The sequence below is a fragment of the Amblyraja radiata genome, chromosome 1 (genome assembly GCF_010909765.2).
Source record: "Amblyraja radiata isolate CabotCenter1 chromosome 1, sAmbRad1.1.pri, whole genome shotgun sequence".
Taxonomy (NCBI): Eukaryota; Metazoa; Chordata; class Chondrichthyes; order Rajiformes; family Rajidae; genus Amblyraja; species Amblyraja radiata.
This window is the reverse complement of record NC_045956.1, coordinates 159,509,001-159,532,629: the sequence shown is the minus strand read 5'-3', so window position 1 is coordinate 159,532,629 and position 23,629 is coordinate 159,509,001. Positions and strand designations below refer to the sequence as shown.

The following is a 23,629-nucleotide window of genomic DNA, read 5'->3' as shown; positions in this document are numbered from 1 at the left end:
TCTGATCCAATTCAGGGTTTACTTCGTCAATATCCTTATTTCAATATCCAATAACATATGATTCAGATATGAATGCAGTTGTTTGATCTTCCACATACACTTATCGCACTCTTCTCTTATTCTCTCTTTTGGTTTTTCATTAAACTTCTTGTAATTCTCATAACATTTCAATTTTATTCATTTATGTATGATTTCCAATGATTATTGACAGTTTCCTTCAATAATAGAATAAATGTATACACTATATTTGCCACCAGTTTCCTGAAAAAGAGTGGATTGTTAACATTACCAAGGATAGGAGAAAGTGGAGAAGATTAGGGAATTGCAAAGATCTGACATTGACATAAATAACACAAAGTGCTGGAGTAACTCGGTAATCTCTGAAGAATATGGATAGGCGACATTTCGGATTTGGACCTTTCTTCAGATTAGTCATACTGTGTGGAAACAGGCCCTTCGGCCCAACTTGCCCACACCGACCAACATGTCCCAGCTACATTAGTCCCACCTGCAAGCATTTGGTCCATATCCCTCCAAACCTGTCCTATCCATGTGCCTGTCTAACTGCTTCTTAAATGTTGGGATAATCCCTCCCTGAACTAGCTCTTCTGACAGCTTGTTCCATACATCCACCACCCTTTGTATGAAAAGGGTGCACATCTTAAAACTTTGCCTCTTTCATCTTAAAGCTATGACTTAAAATTAGTTCTACTCCTCTTTCCAAAATCGACTGCAAAATCTCAAGACATGCCTATTTTTAAGAACTTCCCCATCTCTCTCCAATGAGTCTGAATGAGGGACATGACCCGAAACATTGTCTTTCTTGGATCTCCAGAGATGCTGCCACATCTGCGGGGTTACTCCAGCACTTTGTGCCTTTTTTTGTGAACCTTTATCTGTAGTTCATTGTGTCTCAACCTTTGACATGATCAGTATAGAATATCGTTCAATCCATCAGCACATATAGCACATAATATATACATAATGAGTCTGAAGCAGGGTCTCGATTCGAAACATCACCCATTCCTTCTCTCCAGAGATGCTGCCTGCCCTGCTTAGTTACTCCAGCATTTTGTGTCTACCTGCAATTTAAACCAGCATCTGCAGTTCTTTCCTGCACATAATTAAGCGATTTTAAATTGATTTTCAGCTATATTATTGCTTATTTGATTTTCTCAGCTGTTATCATTATTGAATCCAGCAAAATGCATGTGTAGACACAAGGAACTGCAGATGCTGGTTTATTTTAAAAAGATACAAAGTGCTGGAGTAACACAGCAAGTCAGGCAGCATCTCTGGAGAACGTGGATTGGTGATGTCTCGGATTGGGACACTTCTTCAAGCTGATTATTGTAAGGGAGAGAAAGCTGGAAGAGAGGTGAGGGCACGATAACATCAGGCAAGTGATAGGTGGATATTGGGGAGGTGGGTTTTAATTGGCAGGTGGGTGTACAAAGGCCAGAGGGGGAAGAAGACAAAGGCTGTGAGATAAGGTGAGAATTTTGCCAGAAAAAGGTATATATGGAAGGGGACACGTTACGGGAATGGGAGGGGGATAGTTGGAGAAATGGGTGCACATCCAGGTGGGGCAGAGGGAAGAGAGGTGGAAAGCAGAGGGGGAGTGGGGTTGTAGTAGCTGAGTTGCATCAAATTGGAGAGTTCAATGCTCACACCTTTGGGTTGGAAGTTACCCAAGTGGAATATAAGGTGCTGTTCTTCTGTTTTGCATGTGGCCTCATTCTAACAAAGGAGGAGGCACAGGACAGAAAGGTCGGAATGAGAATGGGAAGAGGAGTTGAGTGGGAAGAGGACTGCACCAAATGCAGCAGATGAGGTTGGAGGAGGAGCATGTGAACCTCTGTCTCTCCTGGAATGGCTGCTGGGATTCTTGGATGGATATGACAGAGGAAATAAAGGGCCATGTTACATCTCTAGCACTTCCAGGGGTGGTTTGGGCGAAAGGAGATGGGTGAATCAAGGAGTTGCGGAGGGAGCGAGTTTCTGCGGAAAGCAGAAAGGGGTGGGGGAGGGAAAATGTGACTGGTGGTGGGATCATGTTTAAAATGGTGGAAACATCTAAAAACAACGTGTTTGATACAGAGATGGTCAGATGAAAGATATGGACCAGGGGATCAAGATCCATGTTCCGTCTAGGAAGAGGATCAAACGAGAGCAGAACTACGGGACACAGAGAGGTCTGTGAGGGATCCCTCCACAACAGCAGGGGGGGAACCATGGTTTCTAAAGAAAGAAGACATCTGTGATGCCAGTCAGTCAGTGCCTATTATGCCTCCTGGCATTCGCTGCGATGTCATTTCAGTCTCAGTCACAGAGGCCGATGTCAGGAAATCCTTCAGAGGGGTGAACCCCCGAAAAGCACCTGGTCCTGATGGTATACCCGGTCGTGTTCTAAAAACCTGTGCAGACCAACTGGCGGGAGTTTTTACGGACATTTTCAACCTCTCACTTCTGAGGTCTGAGGTCCCCACCTGCTTTAAAAGGGCATCAATTATACCGGTGCCCAAGAAGAGTAAGGTGACATGCCTCAATGACTATCGACCAGTGGCACTAACGCCGGTGGTGATGAAGTGCTTTGAGAGGTTGATCATGGAGCAAATCAACTCCTACATCGACAAAAACCTGGACCCACTGCAGTTCGCGTACCGCCACAACAGATCAACGGTGGATGCGATCTCGCTGGCCCTCCACTCCGCACTGGACCACTTGGACAACAAAAACTCATATGTCAGGCTGTTATTCATTGATTACAGCTCGGCATTTAACACAATCATCCCCTCCAAACTGGTTACCAAACTCGCAGAACTGGGTCTCTGCGCATCCCTCTGCAACTGGATCCTTGACTTCCTCGTCCACAGACCACAGTCTGTTCGTATTGGTGGAAATGTGTCAGCCTCAATAACAATCAGCACGGGAGCACCTCAAGGCTGCGTGCTCAGCCCCCTGCTGTACTCAATCTATACCCATGACTGCGTAGCGAACCACAGTGCGAACTCCATCATCAAGTTCGCTGACGACACCACTATTGTGGGGCGTATCATTGATGGGGATGAGTCAGAGTACAGAAGAGAGATCGAGCAACTGTCCATATGGTGCCAGCGCAATAACCTGGCCCTCAAAACCAGCAAAACCAAGGAACTGATTGTGGACTTTGGAAGGAGTAGGAGGGGGAACCACAGCCCCATTTATATCAACGGGTCGATGGTTGAAAGGGTCAAGAGCTTCAAATTCCTGGGCGTGCACATCTCTGAAGATCTTTCCTGGTCCGAGAACACTAATGCAATCATCAAAAAAGCACATCAGCGCCTCTACTTCCTGAGAAGATTACGGAGAGTCGGATTGTCAAGGAAGACTCTCTCTAACTTCTACAGGTGCACAGTCGAGAGCATGCTGACCGGTTGCATCGTGGCTTGGTTCGGCAATTTGAGCGCCCTGGAAAGTAGAAGACTACAAAAAGTAGTAAACACTGCCCAGTCCATCATCGGCTCTGACCTTCCTTCCATCGAGGGGATTTATCGCAGTCGCTGCCTCAAAAAGGCTGGCAGTATCATCAAAGACCCACACCATCCTGGCCACACACTCATCTCCCTGCTACCTTCAGGTAGAAGGTACAGGAGCCTGAAGACTGCAACAACCAGGTTCAGGAATAGTTACTTCCCCTCAGCCATCAGGCTATTAAACCTGGCTCGGACAAAACTCTGATTATTACCAACCACTTTCTGTTATTTGCACTATCAGTTTATTTATTCATGTGTGTATATATTTATATCATGGTATATGGACACATTTATCTGTTTTGTAGTAAATGCCTACTATTTTCTGTGTGCTTAAGCAAAGCAAGAATTTCATTGTCCTATACAGGGACACATGACAATAAACTCACTTGAACTAGGGCAGCAACGAAGGTCCTCCACTCAGTAGTGTTGATTCCTTCAGTTGCTGTTTCCGTAACATATTTGTTTTACGAGACAGGGTTGTTAGCCCTGTGCTCAACCTCCAACCTGGAGGACCAGTGGATTGCTCTTCGTCTCGCCTCTACCTGTCCAGCATGGGAAACCCTAACAGGAGACAAATCTCCTGCTGGCATAGCTCTATGGATCACTGAGACAAACAAGCTCCTCGACCACAACAAGGTTGCAATCCAACGGGGAGCTTACATCTGTGATGTTCTAGAGTGGAAAGTCTCATCTTGGGTGTAGATGTGGCAGATGCAGAGAAATTGAGAATAGAGGCAGGGTGGGAGGAGGTGTAGTCCAGATAAGATGTGGATCAGTGGGTATATAGTGGATGCCAATTGTTAGTCTGTCCATTGGTAATGGAGACAGAGAGATCAAGACAGAGGTGAGAGGTGTCAGGGATAGTCCAAGTGAATTTGAGCACATGGTGGAAGTTAGTGGTAAAGTTAATAAAATCAACGAGTTCTACACGAGTGCAGGAGGCAGCCCGATAAGAGGCTGACGTAGAGGAGTAAGTGTTGAGCAGTGGTGCCAGTGTATGTTTGGAACAAGGACTGTTCAACATAACCAACAAAAAGGCCAGCATAGATGGGGCCCCTGCAAAATAAATCTGTGGTTGCCATCAACTGCCCAAAGTCTCGTGTCAAAGGCTAGTGAATCTATCAGTACAAAACTGCCATAAAAAGGGCTTTAAACTGGATACACTTCAAAATTATCCCCTTGCTGCAATGGCTGAAGAAGGAGTATTATCATAATTCTGTTAAAAAAGTTAAAATAATGGCTGATCAAGCTAAGCTTAGAGAGTAATAAAACAAAACACACATATTTTTGCTTCAACAATCAAACACTGTCGTCTAACTTCCATATCATCAATGCATCAAGCACTTCCCAAAGCAGAGTTTTCTTTGTTTCCAGTTTCAAAGGTTAATGAAGAAACATGTGTACAATTGCAGAATGATGCCAAAGGAGTAATTCTAAATAAATAAATTTACAAAATCACACAGGAACCAGACTTTATGGTCATCCTTCCTGAAGGCCAATTACTAGAGTAAAAGGTTAACTACGAGTTGAAGCAAGGGATTTGGTTGCCTCCAAGTGTTAAACATCAAATAATATTTGATAAGAAACAGGAAATGATGCTTGTTTAAAGAGAGAAAAGCCTTTCCTCTGTTGGCAGTACATGTCAATCTAGGTTACCATAGTGATTGAGGCCTCCAAGCTCAAAATTAGTCAATTATTAGAATTTATTTACTCTGAAAGGATACAGTACTTCTAGAATGGGAAGAAGAAAGCATTGACAAACCATTAAACCAGTGCAGGTCCATTTACACTAACAGTTTCTTTGATGGATGAGTTTGTACCAGAGCAGAATGGACTCGCGTACTACTAAATTCGGATCAAACATGTTATTAGTTAATCACTGTACGATGCCCTTCTCCTCAGTGAATGCAGATTAGAAGTATTAATTTAATACCTCACTTACATTATCTGGCTCCATAGACAGACTGCCCCGTTGGTCCACAAACCTACTATTTCCATTTCTCTTCTTGCCTTTAATATACATACGGTTCTTTAAAATATTTGTTCGTGTTCTCCAGTGATATTTTGTAAAGCCTTCCCCACTGGTATTTTACTATACTTGTGGCATGCTTCCTTTTTTACTCTCAATATCTCTTTTCATCCTGGGCTCCTTGAAGCAAGTTGTTCGGGATCAGATTGGGCCTCAACTCTCACTAATTCAATTTTGATTGACTCCCATTTGTAGGCCCATTAGCTCCGAATATAGTTTTTCCAGATTCAATTTCATGATACTGAAATTGGCCTTCCCCCAATTCACGATCTTAATATTCAGTTCATTCTTATCCTTTTCCACCTTCAAGGTAGTTATGGTCCCAATAACCAAAATGCTCTTCTACTGACTCCCCACCCCTCCTTGCCTGGCTACATTCCTAAATATTATGTGATTCTCTATTAGGACTATCCTCATATTAAAATGGTTTCCTGGATGCACTTTAAAAACTTAACCTCAGTTAAAACCTTTCACATTGATGCAATCCCAGTTAATACTGGGAAAGTTGAAATCCCTGTCCACCATAATTCTATTAATCTTACACCTCTCTGTGACCTCTGCACACACACAGTGGAATGGCATATTTGAGATTTTCAAAGCAAAAGATGTATTTAGATCTGTCACTATGCTAGCCACATTGTCAGACCTAGCAATGGAGATCTCTTCACTTCAACAATATTCTGCACTGATTTTGAAAGGGATCCTTGACTTGCAGGTAATGGCACAATCATTAAAGGAAGCCATTTTTCATTATTTCCTTTAAAAAAAAAGTTAAATGTTTCTGAACGTCACAGATATTTAAATATTCTTAAATTCAGCAGACGATCTGAAAGAAGACCGAGTCCTGGCCCTAACTTTGCATTCTGTCAAAGGTCAATTTCAGGTACTGGGTCTCAGCACAATGTTGCCCGTGCCCAGTTACTGCAGAAAACTCTCTAACAAGTCACAGGTACAGAGGGCCAGCACGTGTGGTCCTCCACATCCAATTCATGTGAGTGTAGGTGAAGAATGACCTTGGGTGGCATCCAAGCAGAAAATAATCAGGTCTATTGTACCAGTGGCAATGCGTGCCTACAAGAGAAACCTAAATGAGGAAGACAAGCAAAATGCACAATTTTGGAACAAATTCGACAGAAATCTCTCTAAATTCTGAAGAGACACTACCAACAAGGTAAGACTTCATACTAGCACAAGATGAGGTGCCCAGCAATCACAAAACTCAATTTTTAAGATCTAAACGGCACTAAAATCAAACTGCTGCATGTCACAGTGCCATCTCACAGATGTCCAATCACAATGGCTCATTTACATATGTCATCACACTCCCACTCTCCATGTTCGACTCCCCACTCTCTTCCCATCTCCCCCTCCCCATCTCCCCTCCTCCCCCACCCTCCCCCCTCACCCACCCATCCTCTCCACCTCCCCTCCACCCCCTTCTCCCTCTGTCTCTTGCCCTTCTGTCTCTGCCCCTCTCTCTCTCTGTCTCTCCCCATTCTCTCTCTGGCCTCACTCTCTACCGCCTCCCCGCTCTCTAGACGCGTCTGCGAGTTGGGGGCTATGCGCCAGTGGATAGGGTGGTTGTGGGGTAAAAGGAGCAAATTAATAATATTAATATAACATCAAGGGGGGTAGTAAGCGTGTGTGCGGGGTGGTAGTTAGTGTGTGTGACGCCACATGCTGCCCCCCCCCCCCCTCCTGCCCCCCCGCAACCGCACGTTGGGGGAACAGACCCAACGGGTCTGCACTTGGTCTAGTAACTATTAAAACTGTTTGTGTGTGTGTGTGTGTGTGTGTGTGTGTGTGTGTGTGTGTGTGTGTGTGTGTGTGTGTGTGTGTGTGTGTGTGTGTGTGTGTGTGTGTGTGTGTGTGTGTTATTTTGCCTTTGAAACGTATCTCTAGAAATCCACTCCTCTGTACCTTTGGTACATTATTTTCCTGACTTTTTCATTAAAATTGTTGACCAATCTGACCTTTTTTTTAAAATCTGACCGCTGCCCAGCTGCTGACATTCGAATAACAGTGATTTTTTTAACATCTTCTGGTAGATATTTTCCTTATGATTTCAAAAATCAAACCCCCAATAAATTTGGTCTATTATTACCCGAGATCTTTACTAAAATTTATCACCAAACTGACATTTTAAAAAAATGTCCTCCCCTGAATACAAGCCTAGTCTTTTCAATCTTTCCTCATATGACAGTCCCGCCATCCCAGGGATCAATCTCGTGAACCTATGCTGCACTGCCTCAATCACAATGATGTTCTTCCTCAAATTAGGAGACCAAAACTGTACACAATACTCCAGATGTGGTCTTACCAGAGCCCTATACAACTGCAGAAGAACATCTTTACTCCTATACTGAAATCTCCTTGTTATGAAGGCCAACATTCCATTAGCTTTCTTCACTGCCTGCTGTACAAGGACACCCAGGTCTCGCTGTACCTCCCCCTTACCTAACTTAAGGGGGAGGTACAGTGAGATCTGGGTGTCCTTGTACACCAGTCACTGAAAGTCAACTACCTCAAAACCTGACTCTCTCTTCCCAAAGATGCAGCCTAAACTGCTGAGTACAGTAAGCCCAGCCCTCTTTTTTACAGACCTCTTTATAAGAGGAGGGGGGGGGGAAGGGAATTAAAGATGGGCTGAAAGGATTCCCTCCTCATTACTGGTGGAGCGATCACTCGGCCTGAACATCCCGTTCACTTTGGACACAAATAATATCAAGGCTTGCAGTTTGATGAACTCGAGTTGGCTGATCATTTTTTAATGTTGAAGTTGGAGGATGGCCTCTCACCCCTGGAGCAGGGAGTGACAGAGAAACACCGTTAATTCTGGAACCTGTGGCTTGATGAATCAGATTTGTCCATCTGCTGAGTGACACAGGTAGATCCGCTTCTTCCCAGTGCCAGAGATCCGAGTCCTGACCTCGAGTGCTGCCTGTGTACTACTGTGACTGCTGCGGCTTTCTCCCACATCTCAAAGAGACCCGGGTTTGCAAGTTAATTTGCCTCTGTGTGGCAGGAGACTATTTATCTAGTGTGCTGGGAGTGTGTGCAAAAATGGGATAACATCGAACGAGTGTGAACGGGTGATTGATGGTCGGTATGGACTCGATGGGCCAAACCGACCATTAAACTAGGCCAAATCAAAGAACACGACTTTCTTTCCCGTTTCTGCCACAAGCGCCAGTTTTGAGGATCTTAGATCTTCCAAAACCACCTCTTGGATTACTTAGTTATAGCGGACAATCTGCAATAACGGACACAGTTCCCCTGCCCCCACGTCCTCCCCCTCCCCATAGTCTGTAATAACTAGGGTTTACTATTTTTTATTTAAATGACTTTTGTCATTCAAACAAAAAGACTTTTGTTCAATTGACTTCTTTGTGATCCATTTTTGCGCGGACCGACAGACGAGGACGGGCCATATGGAAGTGAGGACAACGCTGCCGAGGGAAGAGACAAATGAGGAACCGCCGTGGGGGAACCGCCGTGAGGGAGGGGGAGGAAGAGGGAGGGGGGGAGGGAGAACAAAGGGCGACCCGGCACAGATACTTTGTACCTTTGTAAGCGCCCTTTATGTAGCGACTATTTGCATTCCTCGGGTACGCAAGCAAAGAATTTCACTGTGACTTGTCACATGTGACAATAAAGTATACCGTCATTCAATTCATTCATTTTTAAGAGTGGATATTATTCTGGACACTACGAATGACATCTGGGAAGACAGACAGGACCTAGGTTTAATGCCACTAAGGCAGTACAGCACCAATTCAATGTGCCTGTTTGATGTCTATACTTAAGTAAAAATTAGGAAACGGAACATTCTATCGAAGGCAAGGGTGTTATCAGTTACAGTAGAGGTGGTGTTGTTCTAGGTTAAACTTGAATCTTGATTCTAGGAGCAAGAATCTGATGTGCTAACCCAATGCATCCACCACAATCAGCAATAAACAGCATGGCGAAAAAGTAAAATCAATTAGCTAGAATTTATGAACATTACTAAATATCAAATACATTTTAAACAAAACTAAATGGATTGAGATAAATATAATAGCAAAAAAACTTACAACAAAGGCATTTCAATAATGAGATGTACGAGGCTGCATATCAATCCCTCCAGGAGATCTTCTGGCTCAGACCCTGCAAAAAACAAAAGATTTAAATAGACAAATGTGGGAACTGCAGTTACTTGATATGCAGTTACAGTGATGTATGATATGAAATATTAAACTTGCAAACTCCCCATTTTCATTCCCCTTCACTTTCACCCAGAAAGCATAAGTCTGAAGGGCATAGATTGGGGTCGATAATCAGAACCTTTTTCCCAGTGTGGAAATGTCAATTACTAGCAGGCAGAGTTATAAGGTGAGAGGAGGAATGTTTAAAAGGAGATGTGCATGGCAAGTTTGTTTTGCACAGAGTGGTAGTGGTAGAACATGCTCCAGGGGTGATATGAATCAGATATGAAATGGGGCGGCATGGTGGCACAACGGCAGAGTTGCTGCCTTCCAGCATGAAGAAAAGGAAGAAAGATTCTAAGGGGAGTAGGAGGCAACCGTGGCTGACAAGAGAAGTTAGGGATAGAATAAAACTAAAAGAAAAGATGTATAACACAGCAAAGAGTAGCCGGAAGACAGGGATTGGGAAACTTTCATAGGACAACAGAAGGAAACAAAACGGTCAATATGGGTTGAAAAGATGAAGTACGAAGGGAAGCTGGCCAGGAATATAAAGGACAGTAAAAGCTTCTTTAGATATGTTAAGGGAAAAAGAGTAGCAAAGTCAAATGTGGGTCCCTTGAAGGCAGACACGGGTGAAATTATTATGGGCAACAAGGAAATGGCAGAAGAGTTGAATAGGTACTTCTTATCTGTCTTCACTAAGGAAGACACAAACAATCTCCCAGATGTACTGGAGGACAGAGGATCTAAGGGGGTAGAGGAACTGAAAGTAATTTTCGTTAAGCGAGAAATAGTATTCGGTAGGCTAATGGGACTGAAGGATGATAAATCCCCTGGACCTGATGGTCTGCATCCCTGGGTCCTCAGGGAGGTGGCTCTAGAAATAGTGGACGCATTGGTGATCATTTTCTCTGTGGAATTCTCTGCCACAGAAGGTAGTTGAGGCCAGTTCATTGGCTATATTTAAGAGGGAGTTAGATGTGGCCCTTGTGGCTAAAGGGATCAGGGGGTATGGAGAGAAGGCAGGTACAGGATACTGAGTTGGATGATCAGCCATGATCATATTGAATGGCGGTGCAGGCTCGAAGGGCCGAATGGCCTACTCCTGCACCTATTTTCTATGTTTCTATGTTTCCAATGTTCAATAGATTCAGGATCAATTCCTGTGGATTGGAGGATAGCTAATGTTATCCCACTTTTCAAGAAAGGAGCGAGAGAGAAAACATAGAATTACAGACCAGTTAGCCTGACTTCGGTGGTGGGAAAGATGCTGGAGTCAATTATTAAAGAGGTAATAATGGGGCATTTGGATAGCAGTAAAAGGATTAGTCCAAGTCAACATGGATTTATGAAAGGGAAATCATGCTTGACTAATCTTCTGGAATTTTTTGAGGATGTAACAAGTAAAATGGATTTAGGGGTGCCAGTGGATGTAGTGTATCTAGACTTTCAGAAAGCTTTTGATAAGGTCCCGCATGGGAGACTGGTGACTAAAATTAGAGCACATGGTATTGGGGGTAGGCTGTTGACATGGATAGAAAATTGGTTGGCAGACCGGAAGCAAAGAGTAGGAGTGAACGGGTCCTTTTCAGAATGGCAGGCAGTGGCGAGTGGAGTGCCGCAAGGCTCGGTGTTGGGGCCGCAACCGTTTACCATATATATTAATGATTTGGAAGAGGGAATTAGGAGCAACACTAGCAAGTTTGCGGATGACACAAAGCTGGGTGGCAGTGTGAACTGTGAAGAGGATGTTAGAAGGTTGCAGGGTGACCTGGACAGGTTGAGTGAGTGGGCAGATGCGTGGCAGATGCAGTATAATATAGATAAATGTGAGGTTATCCACTTTGGCGGCAAAAACAAGGGGGCAGATTATTATCTCAATGGGGTTAGGTTAGGTAAGGAGGAGGTGCAGCGAGACCTGGGCGTCCTTGTACACCAGTCAAGGATAGGCCATTTAAGACTGAGGTGAGAAAAACCTTTTTCACCCAGAGAGTTTGAATTTATGGAATTCCCTGCCACAGAGGGCAGTGGAGGCCAAGTCATTGGATGGATTTAAGAGAGAGTTAGATAGAGCTCTAGGGGCTCGTGGAGTCAAGGGACTCAGGAGCGGTTGGAACGGCTGGTGCAGCGTCCGGGCGGTGAGTTTAAAACGGAGTGCGGGGCTTTGTTTCACAGAGGCCCAGGAGTGTTTGGAGCAGGAGGCGCGCTCACTCTGTAACGTTCCATCACACTTCAAAAGAGGTGGTCTGGAGGAAGCCGCTGATTGGTGGAAGTGGACTAGGAGAAGCAGCTGACTGGGAGTAACCCCAGGTTTGTATTTCTGCTTTCTGTTCGTACTTTTTAGATAAGGGTTCAATGAGTTAAGGGTACAGTGAGTTAAGGGTTCGGTGAGTTAAGGGTTCAGTGAGTTAAGGGTTCAGTGAGTTAAGGGTTTAGTGAGTTAAGGGTACAGTGCTTTTTAGTAAAGGTACAGTTTAAAGGGTTATGATTTTTATAGTGGGAGTGAGTTGATTTAATTTGGAGGCAAGCCATGTCAGTTGAGATCGGCCCCATGCATTGCTCATCCTGCTACATGTGGGAGATCAGGGATATGGTCGGTGTCCCTGGTGACTACGTGTGCAGGAAGTGTGTCCAGCTGCAGCTCCAGGCAGACCGCATTGAACGATTGGAGCTGCAGTTGGATTCATACTGGAGCATCCACGATGCTGAGAAAGTCGTGTGAGTTGGCCACACCGCAGGTAAAAGTTAAGCGGACAGAAAGGGAACTGGTGGCCACTAGCCAGCGTAGCAGTAGGCAGGTAGTGCAGGAGTCCCATGCGGTCATCTCCCTCCGAAACAGATATACCATTTTGGATACTGTTGGGGGAGATGGCACATCAGGGGAAGGCAGCAGCAGCCAAGTTCATGGCACCGTGGGTGGCTCTGCGGCACAGGAGGGGAGGAAAAAGAGTGGAAGGGCTATAATAATAGGGGATTCATTTGTAAGGGAAATAGATAGGCGTTTCTGCGGCCGCAAACGAGACTCCAGGGTGGTATGTTGCCTCCCTGGTGCAAGTGTCAGGGATGTCACTGAGTGGCTGCAGAACATTCTGGAGGGGGAGGGTGCACATTGGCACCAACGATATAGGTAAAAACTGGGGTGAGGTCCTACAAGGTGAATTTAGGGAGCTAGGAGATAAACTTAAAAGTAGGACCTCAAAGGTAATAATCTCTGGATTACTACCAGTGCCACGTGCTAGTCAGAGTAGAAATAGGAGGATATTGCAGATTAATACGTGGCTTGAAAAATGGTGCAAGGGGGAGGGATTCAAATTTCTAGGGCATTGGAACCAGTTCTGGGGGAGGTGGAACCATTACAAACAGGACGGTCTGCACCTGGGCTGGAATGGAACCAATGTCCTTGGGGGAGTGTTTGCTAGTGCTGTCGGGGAAGATTTAAACAAATGTGGCAGGGGGATGGGAGCATGAGCAGAGAGACAAAGGGGTGTAAAATGAGGGTAGAATAGGTAGCAAGGTGAAAAGTAAAAGTGGCAGGCAGACAAATCCAGGGCAAAAATCAAATAGGGACACTTTTCAACATAATTGTATAAGGGGTAAGAGTTGTAAAAACAAGCCTGAAGGCTTTGTATCTCAATGCAAGGAGTATTCGTAATAAGGTGGATGAGTTGAATGTGCAGATAGTTATTAATGAATATGATATAGTTGGGATCACGGAGACATGGCTCCAGGGTGACCAAGGCTGGGAGCTGAACATCCAGGGATATTCAATATTCAGGAGGGATAGACAGAAAGGAAAAGGAGGTTTGGTAGCGTTGCTGGTTAGAGAGGAGATTAACGCAATAGAAAGGAAGGACATTAGTTTGGAGGATGTGGAATCGATATGGGTAGAGCTGCGAAACACTAAGGGGCAGAAAACGCTAGTGGGAGTTGTGTACAGGCCACCTAACGGTAGTAGTGGAGTTGGGGGATGGCATCAAATAGGAAATTAGAAATGCGTGCAACAAAGGTAAAACAGTTATAATGAGCGACTTCAATCTACATATAGATAGGGTGAATCAAATTGGCAGGGGTGCTGAGGAAGAGGATTTCTTGGAATGTATGCGGGATAGTTTTCTAAACCAACATGTAGAGGTACCAGCGAGAGAGCAGGCCATTCTAGACTGGGTATTGAGTAATGAGGAAGGGTTAGTTAGCAGTCTTGTTGTGCGTGGCCCCTTGGGCAAGAGTGACCATAATATGGTTGGGTTCTTCATTGGGATGAAGAGTGACATAGTTAATTCAGAAACAAGGGTTCTGAACTTAAAGAAAGGAAACTTTGAGGGTATGAGACGTGAATTGGCAAAGATAGACTGGCAATTAATTCTCAAAGGGTTGACGGTGGATATGCAATGGAAGGCATTTAAAGACTGCATGGATGAACTACAACAATTGTTCATCCCAGTTTGGCAAAAGAATAAATCAGGGAAGGTAGTGCATCCGTGGATAACAAGGGAAATCAGGGATAGTATCAAAACAAAAAAAAATTGCCAGGAAAAGCAGCCTACCAAAGGACTGGGAGAAATTCAGAGTCCAGCAGAGGAGGACAAAGGGCTTAATTAGGAAAGGAAAATAGATTATGAAAGAAAACTGGCACGGAACATAAAAACTGACTGCAAATGTTTTTATAGATATGTGAAGAGAAAAAGATTAGTTAAAACAAATGTAGGTCCCTTGCAGTCAGAAACAGGTGAATTGATCATGGGGAACAAGGACATGGCAGATCAATTGAATAACTACTTTGGTTCCGTCTTCACTAAGGAAGACATAAAGAATCTGCCGGAAATAGCAGGGGACCGGGGGTCAAATGAGATGGAGGAACTGAGTGAAATTCAGGTTAGTCGGGAAGTGGTGTTAGGTAAATTGAATGCATTAAAAGCCGATAAATCCCCAAGGCCAGATAGGCTACATCCCAGAGTACTTAAGGAAGTAGCCCCAGAAATGGTGGATGCTTTAGTGATAATTTTTCAAAACTCTTTAGATTCTGTAGTAGTTCCTGAGGATTGGAGGATAGCTAATGTAACCCCACTTTTTAAAAAGGGAGGGAGTGAGAAAACGGGGAATTACAGACCAGTTAGTCTAATACCGGTAGTGGGGAAACTACTAGAGTCAGTTATTAAAGATAGCAGCACATTTGGAAAGTGGTGAAACTATTGGACTAAGTCAGCATGGATTTATGAAAGGTAAATCATGTCTGACGAATCTTATAGAATTTTTCGAGGATGTAACTAGTAGAGTAGATAAGGGAGAACCAATGGATGTGTTATATGTGGACTTTCAGAAGGCTTTCGACAAGGTCCCACATCAGAGATTAGTATGCAAACTTAAAGCACACGGTATTGGGGGTTCAGTATTGACGTGGATAGAGAACTGGCTGGCAAACAGGAAGCAAAGAGTAGGAGTAAACGGGTCCTTTTCAGAATGGCAGGCAGTGACTAGTGAGGTACCACAAGGCTCAGTGCTGGGACCCTAGCTATTTACAATATATATTAATGATTTGGACGAGGGAATTGAATGCAACATCTCCAAGTTTGCGGATGACACGAAGCTGGGGGGCAGTGTTAGCTGTGAGGAGGATGCTAGGAGGCTGCAAGTGACTTCGATAGGTTGGGTGAGTGGGCAAATGCATGGCAGATGCAGTATAATGTGGATAAATGTGAGGTTATCCACTTTGGTGGCAAAAACAGGAAAGTAGACTGTTATCTGAATGGTGGCCGATTAGGAAAAGGGGAGATGCAACGAGACCTGGGTGTCATGGTACACCAGTCATTGAAAGTAGGCATGCAGGTGCAGCAGGCAGTGAAGAAAGCGAATGGTATGTTAGCATTCATAGCAAAAGGATTTGAGTAAAGGAGCAGGGAGGTTCGACTGCAGTTGTACAGGGCCTTGGTGAGACCACACCTGGAGTATTGTGTAGTTTTGGTCTCCTAATCTGAGGAAAGACATTCTTGCCATAGAGGGAGTATAGAGAAGGTTCACCAGACTGATTCCTGGGATTGCAGGACTTTCATATGAAGAAAGACTGGATAGACTCGGCTTGTACTCGCTAGAATTTAGAAGATTGAGGGGGGATCTTTTCGAAACTTACTAAATTCTTAAGGGGTTGGACAGGCTAGATGCAGGAAGATTGTTCCCGATGTTGGAGTCTGAAGTCCAGAACAAGGGGTCACAGTTTAAGGATAAGGGGGAAGTTTTCAGGACCGAGATGAGAAAAACATTTTTCACACAGACAATGGTGAATCTGTGGAATTCTCTGCCACAGAAGGTAGTTGAGACCAGTTCATTGGCTATGTTTAAGAGGGAGTTAGATGTGGCCCTTGTGGCTAAAGGGATCAGGGGGTATGGAGAGAAAGCAGGTACAGGATACTGAGTTGGATGATCAGCCATGAATGGCGGTGCAGGCTCGAAGGGCCGAATGGCCGACTCCTGCACCTATTTTCTATGTTTCTATGTTTACAGCGCTTGTAGCGACTGAGATCCGGGTTCGATCCCAACTACGGGTGTTGTCTGTATGGAGTTTGTACGTTCTCCCCGTGACCGTGTGGGTTTTTTCCGAGATCTTCGGTTACTTCCCACACTTCGCAGCTGTACAGGTTTGTAGGTTAATTGGTTTGGTATAGCGTGAAAAATTTCCCTAGTGTATGTAGGGTAGTGCTAATGTGCAGGGATCGCTGGTCAGCACAGACTCGGTAGGCCGAAGGGCCTGTTTCCATGCTGTATCTCTAAACTAAACAAAAAATGTTATAGTAGCCTTGAAGAGGCTTTTAGATAAACACAAGAATAGTTCAAGTTCAAGTGAATTTATTGTCATGTGTCCATGTATAGGACAATGAAATTCTTGCTTTGCTTCAGCACACAGAATATAGTAGGCATTTACTACAAAACAGATAAGTCAAGTCAAGTCAAGTCAAGTTTATTTGTCACATACACATACGAGATGTGCAGTGAAATGAAAGTGGCAATGCTCGCGGACTTTTGTGCAAAAGACAAACAACCAAACAACCAAACAAACTATAAACACAATCATAACACACATATTCTTTTACATAATAAATAATGTAAGGAAAAACGTTCAGTAGAGTTAGTCCCTGGTGAGATAGGCGTTTACAGTCCGAATGGCCTCTGGGAAGAAACGCCTTCTCAACCTCTCCGTTCTCACCGCATGGCAACGGAGGCGTTTGCCTGACCGTAGCAGCTGGAACAGTCCGTTGCAGGGGTGGAAGGGGTCTCTCATGATATTGTTGGCTCTGGAGTTGCACCTCCTGATGTATAGTTCCTGCAGGGGGGCAAGTGAAGTTCCCATAGTGCGTTCGGCCGAACGCACTACTCTCTGCAGAGCCTTCTTGTCCTTGGCAGAGCAATTCCCAAACCAGATGGTAATGTTCCCGGACAAGATGCTTTCCACCGCCGCTGCGTAGAAGCACTGGAGGATCCTCGGAAACACTCTGAATTTCCTCAATTGCCTGAGGTGGTAAAGGCGCTGCCTTGCCTTACTCAACGGAGGAATTTCAGGCTGTGACCTCCGGTGACCTCCCGATCTGCAGAACATTTTGAGAACGGGGGGGTGGGGTTGGAGCGGGCGGGCGGGGGGTTGGAATGAATGAGCGGGCGGGCGGGGGGGGGGGGGTGTTGGAGCGGGCGGGCGTGGGATCCCAGCTGCGGGAGGCGTGGCACGAGCGTATGTGTGCTGGGCGCGGGGCTTTAATCCACAGCGGCGGGGCGGCGGCGACTGGAGGTCGGTGGGCCTGGATTGGTCGGCATGTGGGCATTGTGTCGTCAGCAGCTGCTGAGCGTCGTTTAGATGTTAAAATTGAGTTTTGTGATCAATTGTATTCAAAATCAAGGGAAATAATTGACCAAGGAGTGGATTTCTGAACATGTAAAATCCCTACCGAAATCATAGATAGTGGCTATAGGGTAAAGTACCAGGAACAGATAACACTCATAAAGTTGTACCATAATAATTTTGTCAATAAATGCAGGGTTATAGGAGAATAAACATGTAGAAATAATTACTTTAAAAGACGTGTATAATGCAAGATAAACAGTAACTGAAATTTATAGACTCAAATAAAACTCAGAAATATGATTCAGAATAAATATGCCACATAAAAATAAATATGAACCATTTTTGAATACTAATCAATTTTCCTTTTTGTTTTACTCACCATAAGTCAATGGTGCCCTCTCTTGGTATGTAAAGTTAAACAGTAGCTCCTCCTCGGGCATCTGGCTAACAAAGGTTTTCAGTAAACAGCGAATGATAAACAGGGCATTATGGGCCTGCCAAATAAACAGCTGGCTGACGAGAGAAAGATAAATACAAGAAGGATGATGAATGTGCGAGTTATAACCAGACCACATAAACCAGGGTTGCACAAAGAGGTTACAGAGTATTGTTTTGCAGATTGAGTTTATATTTCTCGTGTCATAAAATTATGAAAATCACAAGTGCAAATGAGAAAAAAGGTATTTGAAATTACTAATTTTTAAAGAATTTGCACACATTATTTACCCAAGAGAGGAAAGGTACGGGAAAGAAACTGTTCAGATAATGAGCACATAATTAAAATGTTTAGGAAAGAATTGCAGATGCTGGTTTAAATCGAAGGCAGACACTTCTTGATCTCAAACTATCCTAGCATATTTGTATTCCACACACTGACAAGATTCTGCTGCAATTTGTGATAACCATCTTTGTTATATGTGACAACACCCACTTTAGTGTCATGTGCAAACTTATTAATCATAGGTAGACACAAATTGCTGGAGTAACTCAGCGAGGCAGGCAGCATCTCTGGAGAGATTTGACGTTTTGGGTCGAGGCCCTTCTTCAGACTGATGTCAGGGGCGGGACACAGAAAGAATGTAGTTGGAGACAGTAAGACTGGTGGGAGAACTGGAAAGTGGGAGGGGATGGAGAGAGAGGGAAAGCAAGGGCTACTTGAAGTTAGATGTACATATGATCTTTGCTTCAGTTATCTGTACCTTGGTTTGGGTGGGAAGAGACGAGTTGACCAGGGAGTTGCAGAGGGAACGGTGGAAAGCAGAAAGGGGTGAAGATGGGAAGTTGTGGCCAGTAGTGGGATCCAGTTGGAGAATTATATGCTACATGCGATGGCTGATGGGGTGGAAGGTGAGGACATGGGGGACAGTCCTTGTTACGAATGGGGGGAGGGGGAGCAAGAGCGGAGCTGTGGGACATCAAGGAGACTCTAGTGAGAGTCTCATCTATAATGGAAGTGGGGAAGAGGGAGACCCCCGTTTCCTAAAGAATGAGGGCATCTCTGATGACCTGGTATGGAAAACCTCAGGTAGACACAAAATTCTGGAGTAACTCTGCTGGAGTAACAGGCAGCATCTCTGGCGAGAAGGAATGGGTGACGTTTCGGGCGGAGACCCTTCTTCAGGCCTCAACCTGAGCGCTGATGCGGCATAGATAGAGAAATTGGGAGTAGGGGATAGAGTCTTTGCAGGAAACAGGCTGGGAAGAAATGTAGTCTAAATAGCTATGGGAGTCAGTGGGTTTGTAATAGATGTCTGTCAATAGTCTGTCTCCTGTGATGGATATGATGAAGATCTAGAAAACGTAGGGAGATGTCGGAGATAGTCCAAGTGAATTTGAGTGCAGGATGGAAATTAGTTGTGAAGTTGATGGTCAGTGAGTTCTACATGGGTGCAGGAGGTAGCACCGATGCAGTCGTCAATGTAGCGGAGGTAGAGTTCGGGGATAGTTCCAGTGTACGCTTGGAACAGTGATTGTTCGACGTACCCTACAAAGAGGCAGACATAGCTGGGGCCCATTAACTTTAACATAATTGTAATTTTAACATAATTAAAATGACAGGTTCAGACCAGTGTGCAACCACAATGATCTAAAATGCCTCAACGATTCGTATATTGATAAAATCAGTTTAAGAAAGCCATATATCCAATTTTTCCCAATAACAGAAAAACAAATAGGAACATAAGAGAAGATTACATTTTAAATATATATTTTATAATTAAGCAAATAGACAATAAAATGCAGGCAAACATGAGGATCGTCCAACTTGGATCTTAAAAGGCCAGACCAGATTGCTTTCTAAAAGATTAAAAGCTGAAACAGTGCAGGCCCTTGGATATAGGTCTTTAAACTGTCAGAGAGATTGAGATAAAATAATGAAGATGCGTAAAAGAATGTTGTATACTTTAGTCCTCTAGATAAAATATAAATGGAAGTCATAAAACTTATGAACATAAGGAACATATGTAGCTGTAGACTATTCAGCCTCTCATGCCAGCTCAATAAAATTACTCTTGATCTTTCACCTATCACCACTTTTGTGCACTAACTCCAAATCCCTTGATTCCCTTCATATCTAAAATCTGATATTTTTATCTCTGACTTCGATCTACTCAGCGGCTGAGCCTTTACAGATGAGAATTCTAAAAATATACCACCCTATGGGGAAATTTCTTCTCATCTCAATCCTGAATGGCTAGTCCCTTAGAGCAAGCATGCAGTAATAAGCATGTTCTGGCCACCAGATTTTGGAAATAATTTATTAACTTTAGAAAGTGAACAGCAGAGATGTATAGAATCACATTGGGGTACCTTAAGATCAAATGAGGTGGCGACTACCTACAATTTAGACGGTTTACGGGTGTTCTGATCAAAATTGCCACTTTATTTAGGGAAAAGAGTTAATGTTAAACCTGAGATTAAATGGAAGAAGAGTTATGTAACTAAATGACCAGAGATTTTTCAACTATGTAAATTATTTGATCAGTAACACAGGCAAAGACCATATGAAGCTCTAGCAAAGGAATTCTAACAATGGAGAAGGGAGAAGAACAGAGAAATGGCAACATGCATTTGAAAAGCCTCATTAAGATAAAATGTCTAAAAAAGACCTTACCAGCTGGTTAATCAAAGAAACTGAATGTTGCCAAAAGGTTATTAACAAAAGGAGTAAAGGAATATGAAATAAATTCTGCTTCAGGGCAGAAATGATGCCATTTCAAAGGAGGAGAAATAACCCAGTGGCGGTTTCCAGAAATAAAGGAGGTCGTTGAGAAATTACGGGATAGGGAAAAATAAGGGTTTGAATTGATTTCTGCACCAATATGCCTTGGGTATAAAACATATTATTTACTAAAAATATTATTTACACCAAAACTTGGTAAGATAGGCGCTTCACCTTTATATTAAGAAAGACACAAAACCTGAGCATGGCTTTGCAAAAAGGCACAATGTCACATTCAAAAAGAACATGAAACTAATAAAAGGTTTAGTTTAGTTTAGAGATATAATGCATTCAGAAAGTATTCAGACCCCTTCATTTTTTCCATTTTGTTACGTTATTCTTAAATGGATTAAATTCTTTTTTTTATCATCAATCTATACACAATACCCCATAATAAAAAAGTGAAAACAGGTGTTTAGAAATGTTTGCAAAGTAATTAAAAAGAAATAACTGAAATATCATATTTACACAAGTATTTAGACCCTTTGTTGAGGCCCCTTTGGCAGCGATTACAGCCTCAAGTCTTCTTGGGTAAGATGCTACAAGCTTGGCACACCTGTATTTGGGTATTATCACCCATTCTTCTCTGCAGATCCTCTCAAGCTCTGTCAGGTTGGATGGGAAGCGTCGATGCACAGCTATTTTCAGGTCCCTCCAGAGATATTCGATTGGGTTCAAATCCGGGCTCTGGCTGGGCCACTCAAGGTCATTCACAGACTTGTCACAAAGCCACTCCTGTGTTGTCTTGGCTCTGTGCTTAGGGTCGTTGTCCTATTGGAAGGTGAACCTTTGCCCCAGACTGAGGTCCAGAATGCTCTGGAGCAGGTTTTCATCAAGGATCTCGCTGTACTTTGCTCCATTCATCTTTCCCTCGATCCTGAGTAGTCTCCCAGTTCCTGCCGCTGAAAAAATCCCCACAGCATGATGCTGCCTCCACCATTCTTCACCGTAGGTATGGTATTGGCCAGGTGATGACCGGTGTCTGGTTTCCTCCAAACGTGATGCTTGGCATTCAGGCCAAAGAGTTCAATCTTGGTTTCATCAGACCAGAGAATCTTGTTTCGCATGGTCTGAGAGTCCTTTTGGTGCCTTTTGGCAAACTCCAAGCGGGCTGTCATGTGCCTTTTACTGAGGAGTGGCTTCCGTCTGGCCACTCTACCATAAAGGCCTGATTGGTGGAGTGCTGCAGATATAGTTGTCCTTCTGAAAGGTTCTCCCATCTACACAGAGGAACTCTGGAGCTCTGTCAGAGTGACCATCGGTTTCTTGGTCACCTCCATGACCAAGGTCCTTCTCCCTCGAATGCTCAGTTTGGCCGGGCGGCCAGCTCTCTGAAGAGTCCTGGTGGTTCCAAAGTTCTTCCATTTAAGAAATGCGGAGGCTACTGTGCTCTTCAGGACCTGCAATGCTGCAGAAATTGTTTTATACCCTTCCCCAGATCTGTGTCTAGACACAATCCTGTCTTGGAGGTCTACAGACAATTCCTTCATCTTCAAGGCTTGGTTTTTGCTCTGACATGCACTGTCAATTTTGCGACCTTATATAGGCAGGTGTGTGCCTTTCCAAATCATGTCCAATCTATTTAATTTACCATGGGTGGACTCCAATCAAGTTGTAGAAACATCTCAAGGATAATTGATGGAAACAGGATGAACCTAAGCACAATTTTGAGTGTCATAGCAAATGGTCTGAATACTTATGTAATTGTGATATTTCAGTTATTTCTTTTGTTAATTATTTTGCAACATTTTCTAAACACCGGTTTTTGCTTCTTCATTCATTGTGTGTAGGTTGATGATAAATTAAATGATTTTAATCCATTTTAAAATAAGGCTGTAATGTAACAAAATGTGGAAAAGGTGAAGGGGTCTGAATACTTTCTGAATGCACTGTATAGCATCGAAAGAGGCCCTACGGCCCACCGAGTCTGCAAGGACCAACAATCCCCGTACACTAGTTCTATCCTACGCACTAGGAACAATTTTTTTTTACAGAAGCCAATAAACCCACAAACCTGCACGTCTTCGGAATGTGGGAGGAAATTAGAGCATCCAGAGAAAATCCACACAATCACAGGGAGAACGTATAATTTCCATACAGACAACAAATGTAGTCAGGATGGAACCTGGGACTCTGGCACTGTAAGGCAGCAGCTCTACTGCTGCGCCACAGTACCATCCCTATTTTACAAAAATGAATTTAAAATATTTGATAATAAAATGCTAACCTAATAAAATGAAAGGTTCTGTTATAATTATATCATGTATTTATTTACGATAAAAGAAGCCATTAAAGCAAATGACTCTAGGTTAGCTCCTCAATTTGAGAGAAATCTTATCAACTCCATTTATCCACTTTTTCTTACTGTAACTTATTCTCTCTCTCATGTTCATCAGCTTCACCCTGATTCTTTTACCACCCACATAAATGAGGGGCACATTACCATAATCAAATACCCTACCGACCTGTATGTCTTTGAGAAGTAGCTGAAACTGGAACACTCCGGATAAACCCATTTAATCACAGAGAGAATGTGCACATTCCACTTGGTCTGTACTAAAGGTCAGGATTGAACCAGGACATTGGAGCTATGGGGCCGTAGCCACAACGGCTACATTATGCTAACCATCATAATTAAGATAATCCTGAACTGTAGTGTTTTTTCAACATTATGATTTGATTATCATACTGGTTAATACTTTGTTAACAAAAGTTTTAAAGAACACTGATAATGATTAATAATCAATTAGCTTCCTTACTGTTAAGAATGTCAGATATAATTTGTATTATTTCCCCATTTGAATGAATGAATTGGCCAAGTATATTCACATACAAGGAACATACATTCAGATT

The 23,629-nt window shown here is 43.5% G+C and overlaps 1 protein-coding gene across 3 annotated transcripts in view; it reads right to left on the bottom strand.

Annotated features, from left to right (window-relative positions):
- dym (dymeclin) overlaps window positions 1–23,629 on the bottom strand; it is a 327,900-nt gene that overhangs the window by 239,418 nt on the left and 64,853 nt on the right. For all 3 annotated transcript variants that reach the window (XM_033033648.1, XM_033033656.1, XM_033033666.1), the window contains 2 exons: window positions 17,936–18,069; window positions 9,618–9,690 (listed from right to left, as the gene is read on the bottom strand). In XM_033033648.1, coding sequence (XP_032889539.1) covers window positions 9,618–9,690; window positions 17,936–18,069 — 207 coding nt within the window. The remainder of the gene's footprint in view (window positions 1–9,617; window positions 9,691–17,935; window positions 18,070–23,629) is intronic.